This window comes from Patella vulgata, chromosome 3 (assembly GCF_932274485.2).
Source record: "Patella vulgata chromosome 3, xgPatVulg1.2, whole genome shotgun sequence".
In the NCBI taxonomy this organism is placed as follows: Eukaryota; Metazoa; Mollusca; class Gastropoda; family Patellidae; genus Patella; species Patella vulgata.
The window spans coordinates 55,084,994-55,103,526 of NC_065881.2; the positions used below are offsets into that span (position 1 = coordinate 55,084,994).

The 18,533-nt window shown below is 35.3% G+C and overlaps 1 protein-coding gene across 1 annotated transcript; it reads left to right on the plus strand.

The window, feature by feature from the left end:
- Window positions 1-206: 206 nt before the first annotated feature.
- LOC126815187 (phosphoenolpyruvate carboxykinase [GTP]) lies at window positions 207-14,466 on the plus strand. The gene is made up of 10 exons (XM_050540744.1): window positions 207-364; window positions 6,602-6,769; window positions 8,317-8,438; window positions 8,937-9,121; window positions 10,470-10,673; window positions 11,188-11,375; window positions 11,617-11,743; window positions 12,976-13,187; window positions 13,728-13,908; window positions 14,354-14,466. Exons 2-10 carry the CDS (start codon window positions 6,638-6,640, stop codon window positions 14,464-14,466), a joined length of 1,464 nt encoding a protein of 487 aa, XP_050396701.1. The 5' UTR covers window positions 207-364; window positions 6,602-6,637.
- The last annotated feature ends 4,067 nt before the right edge of the window (window positions 14,467-18,533 follow it).

Here is an 18,533-nt window from a genome sequence, read left to right on the forward strand (position 1 = left end):
TCAGCGTAACGTCCGCTGAACTTCAGCTCAACCTATCATATCCATAATAATAATAAGTATGTCTATGATCATATCACATAGGTGGGATATCTATGGTCTCTATCATCCAGAAAAATATTCTACGAAGACTAGGAGGTTCTGGATGACCGAAACTAGTTGATTGCCCGTTATCATAGAGTTATATATAGAAACTATACTCTATGCACGTCATCAACATGTATGGCCAGGTTCAAGGCAGGTTCATGGTCACTTTGAGACCAGCGCCCGATCAAGGTCAAGGTTTGTCATTCCAAAAAGACGAATACTGGTAGTGGTACATATTAATTGACCGTTCAAAGAAAAGGTTCTTCAAGTTGTTATTGTTGTAAGTAAACAATCAGATATTTAGTTTAATTCAGGCTAGTTGCTATATGAAAATCAACATTTATTTGCATTTCATAAAGTCAACTTACGTTATAACAATCAACATATAAAAACAAACAAAAAGGTAACTCCAACTCCAAGTCCGAATGATGATTCTAGACTAGAGCCAGTAGAAAGAGAAGCCCTTAAAAAGTCAGCACAGTGCAGTCAGTATAATCGATGCAGATTAATGAAAGGATTAAAATTGAAATATGCACTATTTATTACAATATAAGTAGTCTATATGGCAAATAAGATTCTGGACAAAAATATCCTTTAATTTAAAGTGAAATGAAATGAAATGGGGTTACTGTTCTGCTCCTATACTGGGCTTATTAAGACAGGCATACAGTGTGCTATGAGGGAAATTTTGCCTTTGCAGCGGCACTATCGCCTACTCTTATATCGAATTCCAACTGCCAAGGGATCTTTTACGTGCATTCCAATGTATACACAGGATCTCGGTTTTTTGTCTGAAGGACTACAGCTGTCCTTGTCCGGCCCTCCGTTCTGCACCACTGACAAGGGGAAACCACGTCGGAAAATCCCGATAAACTTTCTCGGCAATTGCAGGGATCGAACATTCGACCTCTAGGCTAGCGAGCCAGCGTCTTAAACACCTAGCCACCGTGGCTCCCTTAATTTAAAGTAGCTAAGTCTCTAACTAAATATCATCAGTAGCGGATTATCAGTGAGGCTGATGAGGCTGCAGCCTCAGGCCCAAAGATTTTGTAAAAAAAAATTTTTTAGACTTGTCTGATGCGATTAAAAACGCATAGACAATGAATGTTAGGGGGGTTGGGTTTAGGCCCAACGGGAATCAACATAGGCCCTGACCCGAAATTTAGGCCCACGCCATTTTAAATAGGCCCTATTTAAAAACTAAATAGGCCCTCCAGCAACTGCCGCCTCAGGCCTTGGTGGAGCTTAATTCGCCACTGAATATCATCCAAAGTCTTACAAGTTGAAAACGAAAATTATTTGTCAATTCAAATCAACATTGATGTTGTGATCTCACCGGGAAAAGGTAGGCTTCTGATATCCAATATTTAAGACAAAATAAACATTTTACCATTTGTCAATTCAAATCAACATTGATGTTGTGATCTCACCGGGAAAAGGTAGGCTTCTGATATCCAATATTTAAGACAAAATAAACATTTTACCATTGGTACACGAATCGTGTACCATAGTGCGTTTCTGCATCATTTGTAACAAGTGACCAGAAAGAACGAGGCTAGACATATTCCACAACTCCTGTCGAACGGTCACGCCATATCTTATGTGGAGAGCATGCGCAATAGACTGGAATAACCAGACGCTAGAAATTGAAATTAAGAGTCAAAACGGAAACATTTGAATGTAAATCAGTTTATATACAATCAGATTACATTATTATATGCGTTGCGACCCATTTGGGTCAAGTTCTAGGTCCCAAATATTAGCGATTTAGCTCCTTTAAATTATGGGGTTGAAGGGGGGGGGGGTTGTTCTCATGTTTGTGCACCTAGTACAATGGTCAAAGAGATTTGAGATCGACATTGCTTATTTACTATTCAGACTCTAGTTGTCAATATTAAGACACTAAGATGGTGTTATACACACACACCTTCCTTTTAACAGCCACAATGATAATAATATAATCATGATACGGTATGGTAGCCTACCCAGTAATAATTTTCATGAGGGTTGTCGCTTAATTTACTATCTGTCCGCTTATTATTCCATTCATGGACAGATAGTCTGTTCGTTAGATGGTCTAGAATAAACTTTCATTTAAATGCATTGTTATACTTTCATTGCTATATTTTCATTGTATCATCCCAATGGTACATGTATACCGGTATATCTTATTATATTTTTATTTTCATTTCATTATATCATGTTATTCCAATATATTATTCCATGTAAAATATATTTTTGTATACATGTATATTGATGTATGCGTATGTTTTGTATACTGTTCTTAATGGACGTAATATGCAAATAAAAAAGTTGAAGTAGAGGATGAATCAAAAAAAAAAGGTAGCCTACCAGTAATGCATAAACTTTTTCTATTTTTCTGGCTTTCTCTGATCTTGTGACAGTTATTGTTTCTGTTCGAGCTAGTTTTATTATTTTTTGTTTTGTTATTTTCCCCATAAATCTTATATCTCAGAATCTAACCATGGATCTTTCTGAAACTTTGCCCCCCCCCCCCCTCCCAAGAATGGATGGTGGCTGTGGATTAAAACCATGAACGAAAAACCTCACAATGCATAGTCGGGACTTTGTGGTTTTTTGAGCTATTTTAATAATTCTTTTTTCTTGACAACTTCTTTAATATTTGGATGATTTTCATGAAATTAGTAATGTAAGCAGATCTTACCGATGTGACTTGAAGGATGCCATTAGAAATTTTCTAACTTATCTTCCCTTGGAGAAGTTAAGGATCAAATTTTTCAAAAAAATTGACAAAATATAGGTCAGATTGCCTTAAAAAAAAATTTCTGTACTAGTTACTAGCTAAGAAAGTACTGATGCGTGCACAATATATATGAAGTCTATCGATCGAACCGGAAGTGCCACCATCTTGAAATGTGAAAAACCCCTAAGGCTTTTGCAATATTTTACTTACAGACATGGGAGTTACATTTTCTGAATCCTTGAAGGAATGCCTAAAAAACGTTCAGAGCAGAATTTTGATTTAGGTCAACTGATGGTCACCAATTTGAATTGAATATGAAAAAAAGAGTAAAAATCTACACAGCAAATAAACACAATAGGCCGTAGTATGTTCAGCGCGTCTCTTATTTATGAAATTAATATACTCAACCAAATTAAATACTTGACACTCGGGATTTTTGGGACTAGATTTTTAATATTTGGTTTAAGGCAACTATTTTAGTGTTATGTTGTGCACAGACGACCTTGACATCAACAGAAAGCAAGAATACGTCTCGCCGAAAGTCCTTGACATTGATAACGTTCGTGATGTCACAGTACCCCCCAAAATGAAATTCACAGACTTGGAGAACAATCTGAATAAAGTGTTTAGTAACGGTTGTGGCCTTCTCTAGCGTCTCATACTGCCACACAACGTCTTCTCATGGATCTCAGAACATTAGTAAACACTACCCGAGGAAGACGTCGCCACTTCTCAGCAAGAGCATGTTGAAGGTCCTGCAACGTCAGTGGTGGATTCACTTGTTGACGAACACGTCCACCCAGTTCGTCCCAGATGTGTTCAATAGGATTAAGGTCGGGGCTAAGCGACGGCCAATCCAGGACATGGACACCGGCATTTCTTAAAAAATTCTGGGTAGCAATTGCTGTATGGGGTCGAGCATTGTCTTGTTGAAACGTTAGTCCAGGCCCATGTCTCTGCATAAACGGAAGAATAACAGGTTGCAAAATCTGATCCCTGTACTGGACAGCATTTAAGTTCCCTTGGACAACAACAAGAGGAGAACGTCCATGTGCACAAAAAGAACCCCAAACCATGACGCTGCCGCCACCAAATCGGTCAACTTCTCTGACGCATACTTGAGCGTAACGTTTATCTCGTCTGCAGTACACTCGGGCCCTGCCATCGGCAAATCTCAAAGTGAATCGAGATTCGTCACTAAAGACAACCGAATTCCACTGTCTTTGAGTAAATCTTATGTGTCTTGTGGCCCACACAAGTCGGTTACGGCGATGAAGAGGTGTCAATATTGGTCCATTATAGGGCCTCCGAGCTCGAAGACCAGCAGCCTGCAAGCGATTTCGAACAGTTTGTGCAGTTACCCTTCCACCAAACATCTCTATACTTGTGGAGGTTGCAGTGACAAATCTGTTTCTAAGATGACGTAATCGTATTGCTTGATCTTCCTGGAGTGACGTCACACGTGGCGCTCCCGCCCTTGGGCGGTCGGCAATAGTTCCAGTTTGAAGCACTCTCATTCTAAGTTTAATTATTGTCTGGCGTGAACAATTAAAGGCTTTTGCAACAGTGACCACAGGCTGACCAGCATAGAGCCTACCTATAGCACGTAGACGTTCTACATTTGAAAGGCGCAGCATTTTCTAACAAAGATGAAAATAGCAATTTTAATTTGGTTTTCCAGTTCAAGTTACGTTTGTGTGTTCAGTTTAAGCAAACTTGCATCAATTGACCTCACGAGTTTGTGTTTGCAGGTGTTTTTCAGGTTTTTCATCTTTATATGCTCAAAAGTCACGTGATCCACGTGACTTTACAATTTTATGAAATTAAAGGCTTCTTACTACTTACTATCGTTAGAAACACTTTAAAATTTATTTGACTTACCAGAAAAAAACATTTGTTGAAATTCATCAGTGTCAAGTTTTTAATTTGGCTGAGTATACATTTCTGGATAGCCAGGATGCGGGCCGAATTTTCGTTATTTGAAAATTTCACAACCTCGAATTTTGCCTTTGACGTTTTTCGTGCCGACAAAGTTGTTTACGAATGAAAAATTCACATTAACGGCTTGGAAATATTTGGAATAAGCTGTCAATTCGTCTTCTATTTCCGAAATTAATACATTTCTGGTTAGCCTCCTTCCAAGAATGGGTGGCGGCTTTCTGATCAATATATTTTCAAAACGTTTTACGAATCCGAAATCACTGAATTATATTGACGAAAATAATTAACTTTGTGACTATTTGACCTATTTTACTAATTCTTTTTTCTTTGAGTAACTTAAAACATTTACATTAATTCTGCTATTTTCGAATTTTGAAAATTACGTCAGTGACATCTCAGTAAAATCCAACTTGACAAAGTCTTTAATATTATCATGATTTGCATAAAACTTAGCATGTAAGTAGACTTCGCCAATCCAACTTGAACGGTGTTGTTAAAAATTTTCTAATTTATCTCCCCTTTGAGAAATTAAGGATCAAAATTTTCAAAAACTTGAAAAAAAAGTAGGTGTCAGATTGCCTTGAAAATTTATTTCTGTACTACATGTAGGAAAGATACTACTATGCGTACACATAATACAGAGTTTGTTGATCGAACCGGAAGTGCCACCATCTTGAAACGCAAAAAATCCCTAAGACTTTTGCGATATTTTACTTACAGACATGGGAGTTACATTTTCTGAAACCTTGAAGGAATGCCTAAAAATCCATTGGAGCAGAATTTTGATTTCGGTCAACTGATGAATTCAATATGAATAATAGTGAAAAATCAATGTTATTGGGGGTGAAAATAAACACATTAGGCCATAGTTTGGAGAATTCGTCTCCTATTTCTGAAATGAATACATTTCTGGATAGGCGAGATCAGGGTCATATACTATAGACGTCATTGGTTTCACCACAGACCTTGACAATCAAGACAACTCTCTCTTCCAGGTGAACACTTTTTCGTAGTGTAGACTTAGTTATCCAGTGAAAAGAAATGATACAATTTCTAAATACCGTCAGCGAGTAAAAATTATTTACATTTTTTATGTGAATGATTTTTAAGTACTAGATTGATTCCTATGATTGTATAGGAGTGATTTGACAACCTATGAAGTAATAGATATAGAAAAATAATTATGTTTTGACTTTCTTAGAAAATATGCACTTCTCGTTTTAATCAAAGATTTCACAGAGCAGCCTTATTAACATTAATAAAGATGGGTTTAAGACTAAGTCAATGCCCAAATGTGCAGAAATAGGCCTAATACTGTAGCCTTGATGTCTTGTCTGAAATTTTAAGGTCAAACTATTGAGCCTTTTGGAATTATCCATAGATTTTTTTGACAGGGTTACATAACTTTTTTCAGGAATTCCACTGTTAAACTGTAATCGCAACATTTTATTTTCAACTATAACTTATACCATTATGTACAGATGGCCAGTGTAATAATATCACCATTAGAACGAAACAAATATAAAATAATTAGTTTCAGTACCAAGTTAACAAATCACAAAATTGAGCCAATATAGTTGGCCAGATTCTCACTATACATGGCTCTGGACATTGCTCTACAGGCACTTGGGAATAACATTGAATTTGGAGAAATACATTGGGGAAACTGACAGTTTGTATTTCGGCGAACAAAATCTGACTTTAATTATATTGGCTTATCACTTGACTTGCCTCTTCTGAACATAACCATTATGTTTATTATCCTACTATAATTATGAATATTATCCTACCATTATGTTTATTTATCTTACAGTTATGTTATATATATGTATGTTTTATTGACTTTTACAGAAAAGTCACCTGAAGACAAACAAGAGTTGAAACAAAATGTCTGATAATGAAGAAGAACCCTTTATGGAAGTCCATGAAATAGTGACTCAAAAACTTGGTCATGTTCCGGTCGCTAAAGGAGACTTTCATTTCCTTCCAAAGAAAGTACAGAGATGGGTCATACATTCTGTGAGTAAAGTGTTTGTCATCTATGTTAATGTTAACACAAGATACAATTTTATGGATACACAATGACTGAGTTTAATACGAGAGTATCCTCATCGAAACGTCGCTTAGTATTAAATTCGGTAATTGTGTATCCATAAAATTGTACCTTGTGTTAATGTTCAATTACTAAATGCCAATCAAAGAAGATATGTTAATGTTGTTGTTTGTAAATTATCTCCAACTTTACCTGAGCAATAAGGCTCCTTCCCAAACACAGAATTGAACCCAGGAAATGTTCTCAAAAACGCAAGCTGACTTCTGAGATGGTAATGTGTTCTCCATGATTTTCATGTAACTCATGCTGCACGTGCTGTTCACCAGGACCAGCCCTATAAAATGCACCCCCATACCTGGTTGAATCATTCACACTACAACATCAGCAAATTGCCACGACTAACGATAGCTCAGAGGAACCAGGCGCTTGGAAGACTTGACGCTGCCCACACTGCCCAAGCCGTTGGCAATCACTTTCAGGTCAATGTTCGGACCATCTACAGGCTTCAGCAACACTTTCGGCCACCAACACCACGGATGAATGCCCCCGAACTGAGTGGTAGACCAAGGGTTACCACAAGGCGACAAAACCGCCATGTTGTGCGACAGCACATGCAGAATCCCTTCACACAGGCATCTGAGACAGCACCTCAGACAGTGGGAACACACGGAAGACCCATCAGTACCGATACAGTGGGCCAATGTCTCACCAGAGAGAACATCCATTGCTGTAGACCTTACCGTGGACCGATCCTCACCCCTTGCCATGGACATGAACGTCTACAGTTTGCCCATCAACACCAGAACTGGCGACACAGGCAATGCAGATCTGTTCTGTTCACAGATGAGTCGGTATTGCGTATCATACTACATTTTGCACGTCATCGAAACAAAGTTACTCGGGACTTTCTACAGCAGAACGGTGTCAACGTTATGCACTGGCCAGCCCTTAGTCCGGACTTAAACCCGATTGAACATCTTGGGAATGAAATTCAGACGAGACTTAATAACGTCATACCGAGACCAAACACAGCCGATGGATTACGCCAGGCTTTTCTGAGAGTGTGGTTCCAGGTGCCAATGGCGTTCATCAATCCTCTGGTCCACTCCATGTACAGACGCTGCGCTGCTGTTATTGACACTCGTGGTGGACATACCAGATACTGATGTATAGACTGTGTACAGACTCTAAATCTTCTCGTAATTTGTTGGAATTGTGATGAATTAATCGCTAATGTGTCAACATACTGTTCGCAAATAAATCGCTTTGGTCCATTTAGTAAGTTGTTTTCTAGAATGATTTGATTAAAGTGCCTCTCTGATTTTGAAATCGTACTGACGTTTTTTTTTGCTGTTTAGTACATGTTACTTTGTCTAGCAACCTATGTTTCATATTTCATGATTATTTTATTAAAATTAGAAATATATTTCCTGACTTTAATAGGTATAGCATACCTAAAATACTTTATTTGGATTTTAATTAGATAACTAAATTGAATTTTAATTTTTAACAGGTGAATATGTGTCAACCCAGGGCTATTTATATCTGTGATGGATCTCAGCCAGAGGCGGATGAAATAATACACAAGCTGATGGAGAGAGGAACACTAACACAACTTAAAAAATATGAGAATTGGTAATTTTATATATGTCTTACAATTACTGTAAAGCCTAAATTAGAATAATAGAATAGTATACTGCAAAATGGCTTGTGGATGCTCTAGAGGCTAGAGAAAATATCTGATAAAGGATATGAGATGAAGAAAAACCTATTGATTTTCAATGATTTTTGAAAATAACTTCCAGAGTTATGGCCCTTGATCTGTTTGAAAAATCTTGTGGCTGATCTAAAGACCAAAGTTATCATCTGATTGAATTTAAATTTATACACAGTTTTTTAAAGTCATGAGATGAAGAAGCCTACAATTTCAGTCAGAGTTTTGCCCTTGATCAATTTGAAAAGCCTTGTGGATGCTCTAGAAATTTCTGATAATTACCGTCCAGAGTTATAGCCTTGATGAATTTAAGATATCTTGTGGACTAAAGTTATCATCCAACTGACTTGCACGTCTTCATTAGCTTAATTGGTGAGGAGCAGTAGGATGTAAAGTCCTATTTTATTTCAATATTTTAGTTACCTTTGTCGAACTGATCCAACTGACGTTGCTAGAGTGGAATCTAAAACCTGGATTACTACACCAGATAAATATGATACTGTACCACATGTCAGAGAGGGAGTTAAAGGTATTCTAGGTCAGTGGATGGGACCCAAAGAAATGCAGACAGAAATAGATTCTAGATTTCCTGGTTGCATGAAAGGTATTATCATTCGCACATATTTATAACATTAGTAGGCTAAACACTCTAACTAAAAGGATACCACATTTTGGGATGGAAAAATTACAATCTGGCAATTCAATTTTTTTGTGGACCCATTACTTCATCAAATACAACAAACTTATTAATGTCCTAACTATTTTCAGGTGTCCTTATTTCATCAAGTCATGAATTTTTCTTTTGATAAATATTATCTTTTATATTAGAAAAAGAATCGTTGGTATTTTTTCTTCTCTTGTGGGCTAATTTTCTGTTTTAATATGTACCATGCTACCAATATTTTTTCTATATTTTTATACGCCCATATTAAAATGTGGTCGTATATTGTCGTCGCCCCCGTCGGTCCGGCGTCCACAATTGCTTGTGGACGCTCTAGAGGCTAAAGTTAATATCCGATTGGCTTTAAATTCATACACAGTGTTTAAGGCCATGAGACGAAGAAGCCAAATTGATTTTCAGCGATTTCCAATAATTACTGCAAGAGTTATGGCCCTTGATCACCTTAAAAAAATCTTGTGGATGCTCTAGAGGCCAAAGTGAATATCCGATTGATCTTAAATTTATACACAGTGTTTAAGGTCACGAGACGAAGAAGCCTATTGATTTTCAGCGATTTCCAATAATTACTGCCAGAGTTATGGCCCTTGATCACTTCAAAAAATCTTGTGGACGCTCTAGAGGCCAAAGTTAATATCCGATTGACTTTAAATCCATACACAGTGTTTAAGGTCATCGGACGAAGAATCCTATTGATTTTTAGCAATTTCCGATAATTACTGCCAGAGTTATGGCCCTTGATCACTTTGAAAAATCTTGTGGATGCTCTAGAGGCCAAAGTTAATATCCGATTGACTTTAAATTTATACACAGTGTTTAAGGTCATGAGACGAAGAAGCCTATTGATTTTCAGTGATTTCGATAATTACTGCCAGAGTTATGGCCCTTGATCACTTCAAAAAATCTTGTGGATGCTCTACATGTACATGCCAAAGTTAATATCCGATTGGCTTTAAATTCATACACAGTGTTTAAGGTCATGAGACGAAGAAGCCTATTGATTTTTAGCAATTTCCGATAATTACTGCCAGTTATAGCCCTTGATCACTTTGAAAAATCTTGTGGACGCTCTAAAGGCCGATTGACTTTAAATTTATAATCAGATTTGAGTGTATTATAAATGTTTCATTACCGAAAATTAAAATATGCGACAACTCTTGTTGACTGCCCGGACGATTTAGCTGCTGTGGGCGTATGTTTCGTTGCCTGGCAACCTATCTTATAAATATTATCTAATATTTTTATCTACTCTATATAAGTTTTTGATTTACAGGAAGGACAATGTATGTAATACCATTTAGTATGGGACCAATTGGTTCACCATTAAGTAAAATAGGTGTTCAATTAACCGATTCAAACTATGTCCTACTCTGTATGAGGATCATGACAAGAGTAGCACCTAAAGTCTGGGAAATTATGGGCAATAATGACTTTGTGAAATGTCTTCATTCTATGGGTTGTCCTCGGCCAGTTCAGAGTAAGTTTGCATTCATTTTATCCTCTATCTTATATAACCCCTACTATTTCGGGTTATGGAATCATGCTTTATGTCTTTGTTAAGCTTTCTTTAAATTCCAATTTAGGCCATGTGTGATTAGTGATGAAAGTAAACAAGGGAATTTTAAACAATATATTGGTTTTCTTTTTTAGATATTCTTTAACTTAAGCACAAATATATTGAATTGATGAGAATTGCAAAATTATGTAAAAGCAAGTTTGCATATTCCAGAATCATTTTCTCCATAACAGGGTTTGATTTTGAACCCACCTAATGTTCTTTACCTGAATGTGAAACGGAAAACATTTGCTTTGTTGTCTAATGTTAGCATTATGTTTGAGCAAATTTAGTTTCTAGTGATTTTTTACTAACTTTTTAGCAAGACACAAAACCATGTTATTAAACTAGTTTAAAATGATCAGTCATTTTCACATAAACCAAAGTTCGTTTACTAACCCATCGTATGACTTTAACAGTATTTTTTATTTTTAAGGAAAAGTTGTCAATCATTGGCCGTGTAATCCTGAGAGGGTTATTATCGCTCATTTCCCCGAAGAAAGGAAAGTCAAATCTTTCGGCAGCGGTTATGGAGGAAATTCTCTTCTGGGTAAAAAGTGTTTTGCTTTGCGGATTGCCAGTGTTATAGCTCGTGATGAAGGCTGGATGGCAGAACATATGTTGGTGAGTTGAATTAGGAGTAGAACCTAAAATTTTCATAAATTGAATCTATTGAAGTGAGGCACATAAAATCAGTGTTAAAATGCACTGGAATATTATTGTGACGTCACTGAGAAAGTTGTCCAACTGTGGTCACATGATGGTAATTCTTTATACATCATTTCACTGAAGGGTCAAGAATGATCAATAAAAATTTACTTTTGCTTATAAGATTTATTAATGCTGGTATATTCTCTATGAACAGATTATGAGTGTAACAGACCCGAGAGGTAAAGAAACATTTATATCAGCAGCCTTCCCTAGTGCCTGTGGTAAAACTAATCTAGCTATGATACAACCAACATTACCTGGTTATAAAGTTCAATGTGTTGGTAGGTATTTATAAATAAATTCGATACCAAGAGAAATGTAAAAACAAAAACACATACTTATAGAGAACAGCTACTATTGTATTTTAAGGCGATGTTTCGAAGCGTATTCTCTCAACATCATCAAGCAAATGAACTGTATTGGTAGAGGATACTGCCACACGTCCATATTGATGACGATAATAATCTTTTAAGTGGCATTTTGCTTTATATTTTTGAGGGAATACTCTTCGAAATGTTGCTTTTAAATACACTAGTAGCTGTTTTTCATAAGTATGTGTTTTTACTCCATCCAGTTACTAAATGCCATTTAAAGATTATAAGAAAAATGTAGTTTAACACCATTATTTTACTCACGTTTATGGCAAATCTAAGATCTGAAGCACCATATAGCCCGTTAAGACGGTGAAATTGAACTGGTTTAAAATCCCCTGCAATCGTTAAGCCAGTTTAACTTGACCGTCGGAACGCAAAGATGGGGCAAATAAACCAGTTTAAAAACTCTAGCTAGCGACCGACCTGTCTTTTAGAAGGCTTTTTATTCTAAACTCGTTTATTTTGGACATGTGAACAGGTCGGTTTAAAGTCACCGGCAATAGCTTGATTTGGACATGCAGTACACAGTAACTAATATTCCTGGGAAAATGGCGGCATCCTGCAGTGCCAGTGTTAACAATTGTTTAAGATGTTTCATTCTATGTTTCCTAGCATTTGTATTCATGTCTATGAAAGTGCTGGGATCTAAAAGTATTTTTGGAAAAGTATACAGTAGAATCTGTATTAAGCAGCCACTCAAGGCAGCCAGTGGCCTCTTTATAAAATCTCAGTGTTTGTTAGTGTTGACATCAATACTGGCATCGATAAATTTGGCCGTCGCTGAAGCTTGCTTTGAACGAACATTCTTTGACTCAAATCTCTGATATAACTTCCGTAAACGTGTCATTTTGTACAAACATTGATACTACTGTCTACCATTGTGATGTATTCGATAATATTTATCCATTTTTGTGAAGAAAATCCATGAATTAATTTTATTTTATCAAAAAAGCACATGTACAAAAAAACATCACTGAATTTGTAACTGATTTTCAAGCGGTGTAACTCTGTATGTAATAATAGGATGCACTAAAACGTCTGTTTAGCAACAAAAGTGCAATGGAAATGAGATACTAGATGATCGTGACAAAACTTGGCTTTTAAGTATGGTATTTTATGATGTATCAAATGTTTTCTAGGTGATGATATTGCTTGGATGAGATTTAATGACAAAGGAGAACTGAGGGGAATTAATCCGGAAAATGGTTTCTTTGGAGTTGCTCCAGGAACAAATTTTAAAACCAATCCTAATGCCATGAAAAGCTTCCAGAAGAACAGCATCTTTACAAATGTTGCCGAAACAGCTGATGGAGGATATTACTGGGAAGGTCTTGAAGATGAAACTGATAAGGTTAAAAAATTTAATAATGTTCATAATATCTCTTTTTTTGCTTTGTTGCATAGAGAAATCTTTTTTCCAAAATGTGATAATATGGAGAAAAATGGTCATTTTGAAAATTAGCTGCTCACATGTAGCCAAAATATAGATGTGGTTGTACAGAGAATATCCAGGCTTCTAAATTTGTGGAAGTGTCACAGCCCACACTCTATCAGGATTTTAGGTGCATGTTTTTATGCTTTCATACAATTTCTCCACAAATTGTTCACCTCATCTTACTTTTGTTCTTTTAAAAGGCTTACAGCAAATGTCAGGAGTACTTTTTTTTCTCCACGCCACCTTCTGTGCTGGATCTGATTTCTTGGATTATGAACAGACATATGGACGCTTCCGGCTACCCCCCGAATCCATTCACTTTATTTGAATTGTTTGTTTGTTTTTGATTTTTGCGTATTGTCCATATATTTGTTTTTGTGTAAATTATGTGTGGTGCAGTCCCCCTGCACTTACTATTTAAATTATTTGTTAATGGAATGATGTTTATAATTTTAGAATATGAGTATTACTACATGGTTAAATCAGGAATGGCGTATTGGTAAACCTGGCAATGCTGCCCATCCGAATGCTAGATTTACATGTCCTGCTAATCAGTGTCCTATAATACATCCTAAATGGGAAGATCCTGAAGGTGTTCCAATCAGTGCCATTATATTTGGTGGCAGAAGACCAGTAGGCAAGAATCACATGTATTTTAATAGACTTAAATACAATATGTTTTTGATTTTGTGCACAAATTGACTCTTGAAGTGCAGCACTCAAGAGGCACGATTTTTAGAAAAAAGTGCCGAAATAACCTTTAAATAAATACTATTAGCAGGGTTCTTAATCCATTTTGAAACGAACTTCACGTAATTCACATACCAGCTTGAAGTTAATGTCAGTAATATTCCCGAATAGATTACTGTCTTTGTTTATTCGATGAAACGTTCGTGTTGTAAAGTTACAAGTAGAATTAAAAAATCATCTTGCTAAGTTTACAAATATATCAACCGAGTGGGAATAATAAACAAGAGACAAAATATTTTTTCTGCAATTCCATTGTTGCACACTTCTTAACTCTCACAATATTCCATGTTATTTCATTTTATCAAAGTTTTATCTATTTATTCTATTATCAGGTGTACCACTTGTATTAGAATCATTTGACTGGGATCATGGTGTTATGATTGGTGCATGTGTTAAGTCAGAGGCTACAGCTGCTGCTGAACATACTGGTATGTTTCCTGTATGATTAAGGGAGGTGGGGGAATGCTGTTCTGTAACATTTTTTCATATACATTAGCTTATGCATATCAAACTGAAAATTGTTTTAGACATGTCTAGAACGTAGAACACATGAAGACTAACATGCATGTCTTCGAATAATTCATTAACCAATGTTGAACAGGTTTTCACCTTTTTTGAATCACCTCTAGTATTATTATAAAAGTATTATAGATGGTCGAGTGACCATCAGGTCGATATATGTCAATGTGTTCTGAATTGTTATATCCCAGGAAACCGTTACATAATACTGAAATACCGTAACAATCTTAAATAGAAGAAATAAATAGTAATCATAGCTGAGATTCAATTAGATGAAATATTAATCCATTATGGTATTAAAATATCTTATTTCATTTAGGTAAAAAGATTATGCACGATCCAATGGCTATGAGACCATTTATGGGATACAACTTTGGTAAATACCTGGATCATTGGTTGTCTTTTAACCGACAGCCTAACTTGAAGGTAAAGAAATTTTGAAAAATTAATATAACCGTACTGTACTCTAATTGCTCAACTACTTTAAAACTAATTTAAATTCCAAAGATTATTTGAATTTACCAGCTGTATTGTATTATAAATGTTTCATTACTGACAAAAGAAAAAATATGCGACCACCCTTGTTGACTACCTGACGACATAGCTGCTATGGGTGTATGGTTCATTGCCTGGCAACCTATCTTTAAAACTTGGTGATATTGTTCATATTTGACTAAGATAGAACCCTATTGAAATGTGTCTGTTTTATATTCATTGACAATTTTTACAGTATTATAATTAAGATAATAAATATTCCTGATTTATAGCTACCTAAGATTTTCCATGTCAACTGGTTCCGTGTAGATGAACATGGTAAATTCTTATGGCCTGGATTTGGTGAGAATATTCGTGTATTAGATTGGGTAATTCAAAGATGTGAAGGTAAAGATGTAGCAGTAAAGAGTCCCATTGGATATTTACCAAAGAAAGGTAGGTGACATTTTTTTATTTTATATAGAAAAATTTGTACCACTTCATGAGACATGGAAGTGCTTGATAGTGAATCCGGAACATTTGAGAGATTTGCAATTGACTGACCCAGAATTTAGTCTTGTTCATGAGTTCTGACTGTCCTGATAACAAATGTATGTATGAGTAGAATAGTGACTTAATCAAACATTTCAGCTTCAGTTGCATTCAGTTGGCCATTGCATTGTTGCCTGAAATTTTGTTATTGGATAATTTTTGTTGATCGAGAGAATTAATTTCCTGTATAAGTGACCCGCTCCCACAAAACCAGGTTCTTAGTAATTTTTATAGAAATAGAGCTGGCAGCATATTGAATAGTCCACAGCCTTAGCTTTCCAAAATACAATTCTTTCTAAATTTGTCTTATCTCGAATTGGGTTCGGCTCATTCACCGCAACAAGAAGGCATACAGTTTATCGTGGGTGGGGGGTCAAAAGGTCGTATCTGGCATATTTTGCGAAATTCACTCTTTTGCATCTTCAGAATGAGAATTTTCTAGTGCATCTTTTCATCTGGTTGTCGTATTTCTAAGCCAATAAAAAGATGTTTTATAGATACTGTTTCAAAATGTCGTATATGGGGTGTTCCCAACATTTTTTTTTATCAAGATTGAAAATGTGGTATTTTCTTGAAAAAATCAACTTTGCGTCTAACCAAAGCATTACAATCAAACGAAATATAGCCAGTATTGTTTTATGGTTAAATATGTATTATTGAAATTATTGAGCCTGTACTGTGTGAAATCTATGAAATTGATGCAGGTAAAGGTGAATATTTTCCTGGGATATGTCTTTGCTGTATAAGATTGCAAATAACTAGCTTTTACTCCTTATTTCTGCACTAGATGTTGATCATGATATGTGCGGATAGTTACATACTGTTTAAATGGCTATACATACATTTTGTACATAAATATTTGAGAAAAGCTTCAGAAATACAACATTTTACATACAACATTTTAACGAGACGGTTTTATAAGACATTTTGCTTCTTAACATCTGTGCTATTTTTGGCTCTCCTGGACAATTTCGCAAAATCCAGATACGACCTTTTGACTCCCCACCACCGTTATACTTTTGTGCCCACAGTACAAAATGAAGATGTGCGACAAGCGTCTGGTTTCGTGGGAGTGGGTCACATATTCTGCTGAGTATGGCCATTAAAATAGATTTACACAAGTGTTTGGTAAAAAATTTATTATGGGTGAAAATACCTTTCTATGTGTAAAAATTAAATTAGTAGGTTTTGTTACATGTAATATGTTCAATACAACAGTTGTCTATCCAGGAACTGCTGTTTGGAAGGATAACAGATTATCTTAAACTTTCAGAATGAATTTTTTTTTAATTTAACTTGTGGTCAAAGGGGAGACGACCCTTTCAAATTATCTCCCTTGTACAATATTACATCAGATTTAAACCAACATGAGCAATATTTTCTCATGATTTCTTTCTAGGAACCATAAATCTGGATGGCTTACCAAACCCTGTTAATTGGGATGAATTGTTTAGCCTACCAAAACACTATTGGCTGGATGATACACGAGAGAGTATGCGATTCTTAGAAGACCAAGTTGGAAGTGATCTACCTGACAAAATATACACGTTACTCAAACAACAAGAAGAAGCCTTCCATAAATTATAAAGATGAGAATTGAATTATTCAACCCAATGGACCTCTCAATTGAAACTGGATGGTAGTATTTTTTGAAGTATTCATATTATACCCAGTAAATGTTCATGAAACAGGCATTTCTAACTCTAGGTTATTTTTTATATCTCATTTAGTACTATATTAGAAATTGTATTTGTTATACCTTTCCTCTTTTTAGTTCTTTAATATACAATGTCTTGCCTTTTGATGAATTTATATCAATATTATCATATAAGTTTCGATTTAAAGTTTTATCATCACACTCAACCCTAGTTTTCATGATGACAATGCAAACAAATTGTTCCGATCATCAACATTATTTTTCAGTATTCGGTCAATTCTGTGGGGAATTTACTGCTATGAATACATTAGTAAACCTAGCCCCTAATTACATTATTATATTTCCTATGAAAATGTCTGATTTAAGCATGACTTCACAATCACATACATGTATATTGTCTGTAAACACTGGTTAATACATTGTTGAAATCTATCAATCATTTCAAAGTTGCTTCAGGACCCTTAAAAAAAACTATTAAACATTATACGAATACACAAATTAAAAAAAAAACCTTACAAATTTTAACAAGATATTAATGGATTCTAACCTTGATGGCTTACTTTTTTTAAATAGTAAGTGTACGTACTGTAGGCCTGGATGATTTTTTTATCGTTAAAAATTGAAGTATTGTGCAAATTAAGATAGATTCTATTAAATAATGGATAAAATTATGTTATAAACTTACCTATTTCATACACACTATTACAGACTTTCAATTTGACCAAAGACATAAAATTCAAAAGATATGTTGTATTTGTTATAAGTGTTGTTATTTTTTTTTTTTAGTAATTAAGTTACATATATATACGCATACTATGTTTGACTTCACAAAAGGTAAACTTGCTCATAAAATGATTAAGCTACAATTGTTCAGTATAATTATTGTTCTATGAGTGAATATATATTACAATATATAAAAGTGAATAAATGTGTTTCGAAAATGTACTTGTCTTCTACTTTTTCTTCCTAATATCTGCTTGTATGTGAGGTAAAATGTCTTTTGTCTGGCTTAATCAGATGCTCCTTGAAACAAATTTGCATATTCCAGACACAGATCATAATCAGATGTTCTTATGTATTCTGTTTGACGGCGACATATTTTTGATACAGAAATAACGGTTGCATATTTCCTCATCTATTTATCAGTTTGTTTTCCACAGTTGCTTGTGGATACTCTAGAGGCCCTTGTACAATTTGAAATTTCTTGGATACTCTAATGGCTACAGTATGAGACATAGAATCCTATTGATTTCCGATACATGTTTTGATAATTACTTCATGAACTTGTATTCTTAATCAGTTTTACCTAC

Coding starts and splice junctions, on each gene's coding strand:
- LOC126815187 (XM_050540744.1), top strand. CDS start 6,638: ATGTCTGATAATGAAGAAGAACCCTTTATGGAAGTCCATGAAATAGTG. Junction 6,770..8,316: donor AGAGATGGGTCATACATTCT/GTGAGTAAAGTG, acceptor AATTTTTAACAG/GTGAATATGTGTCAACCCAG. Junction 13,909..14,353: donor TGGTGGCAGAAGACCAGTAG/GCAAGAATCACA, acceptor TTCTATTATCAG/GTGTACCACTTGTATTAGAA.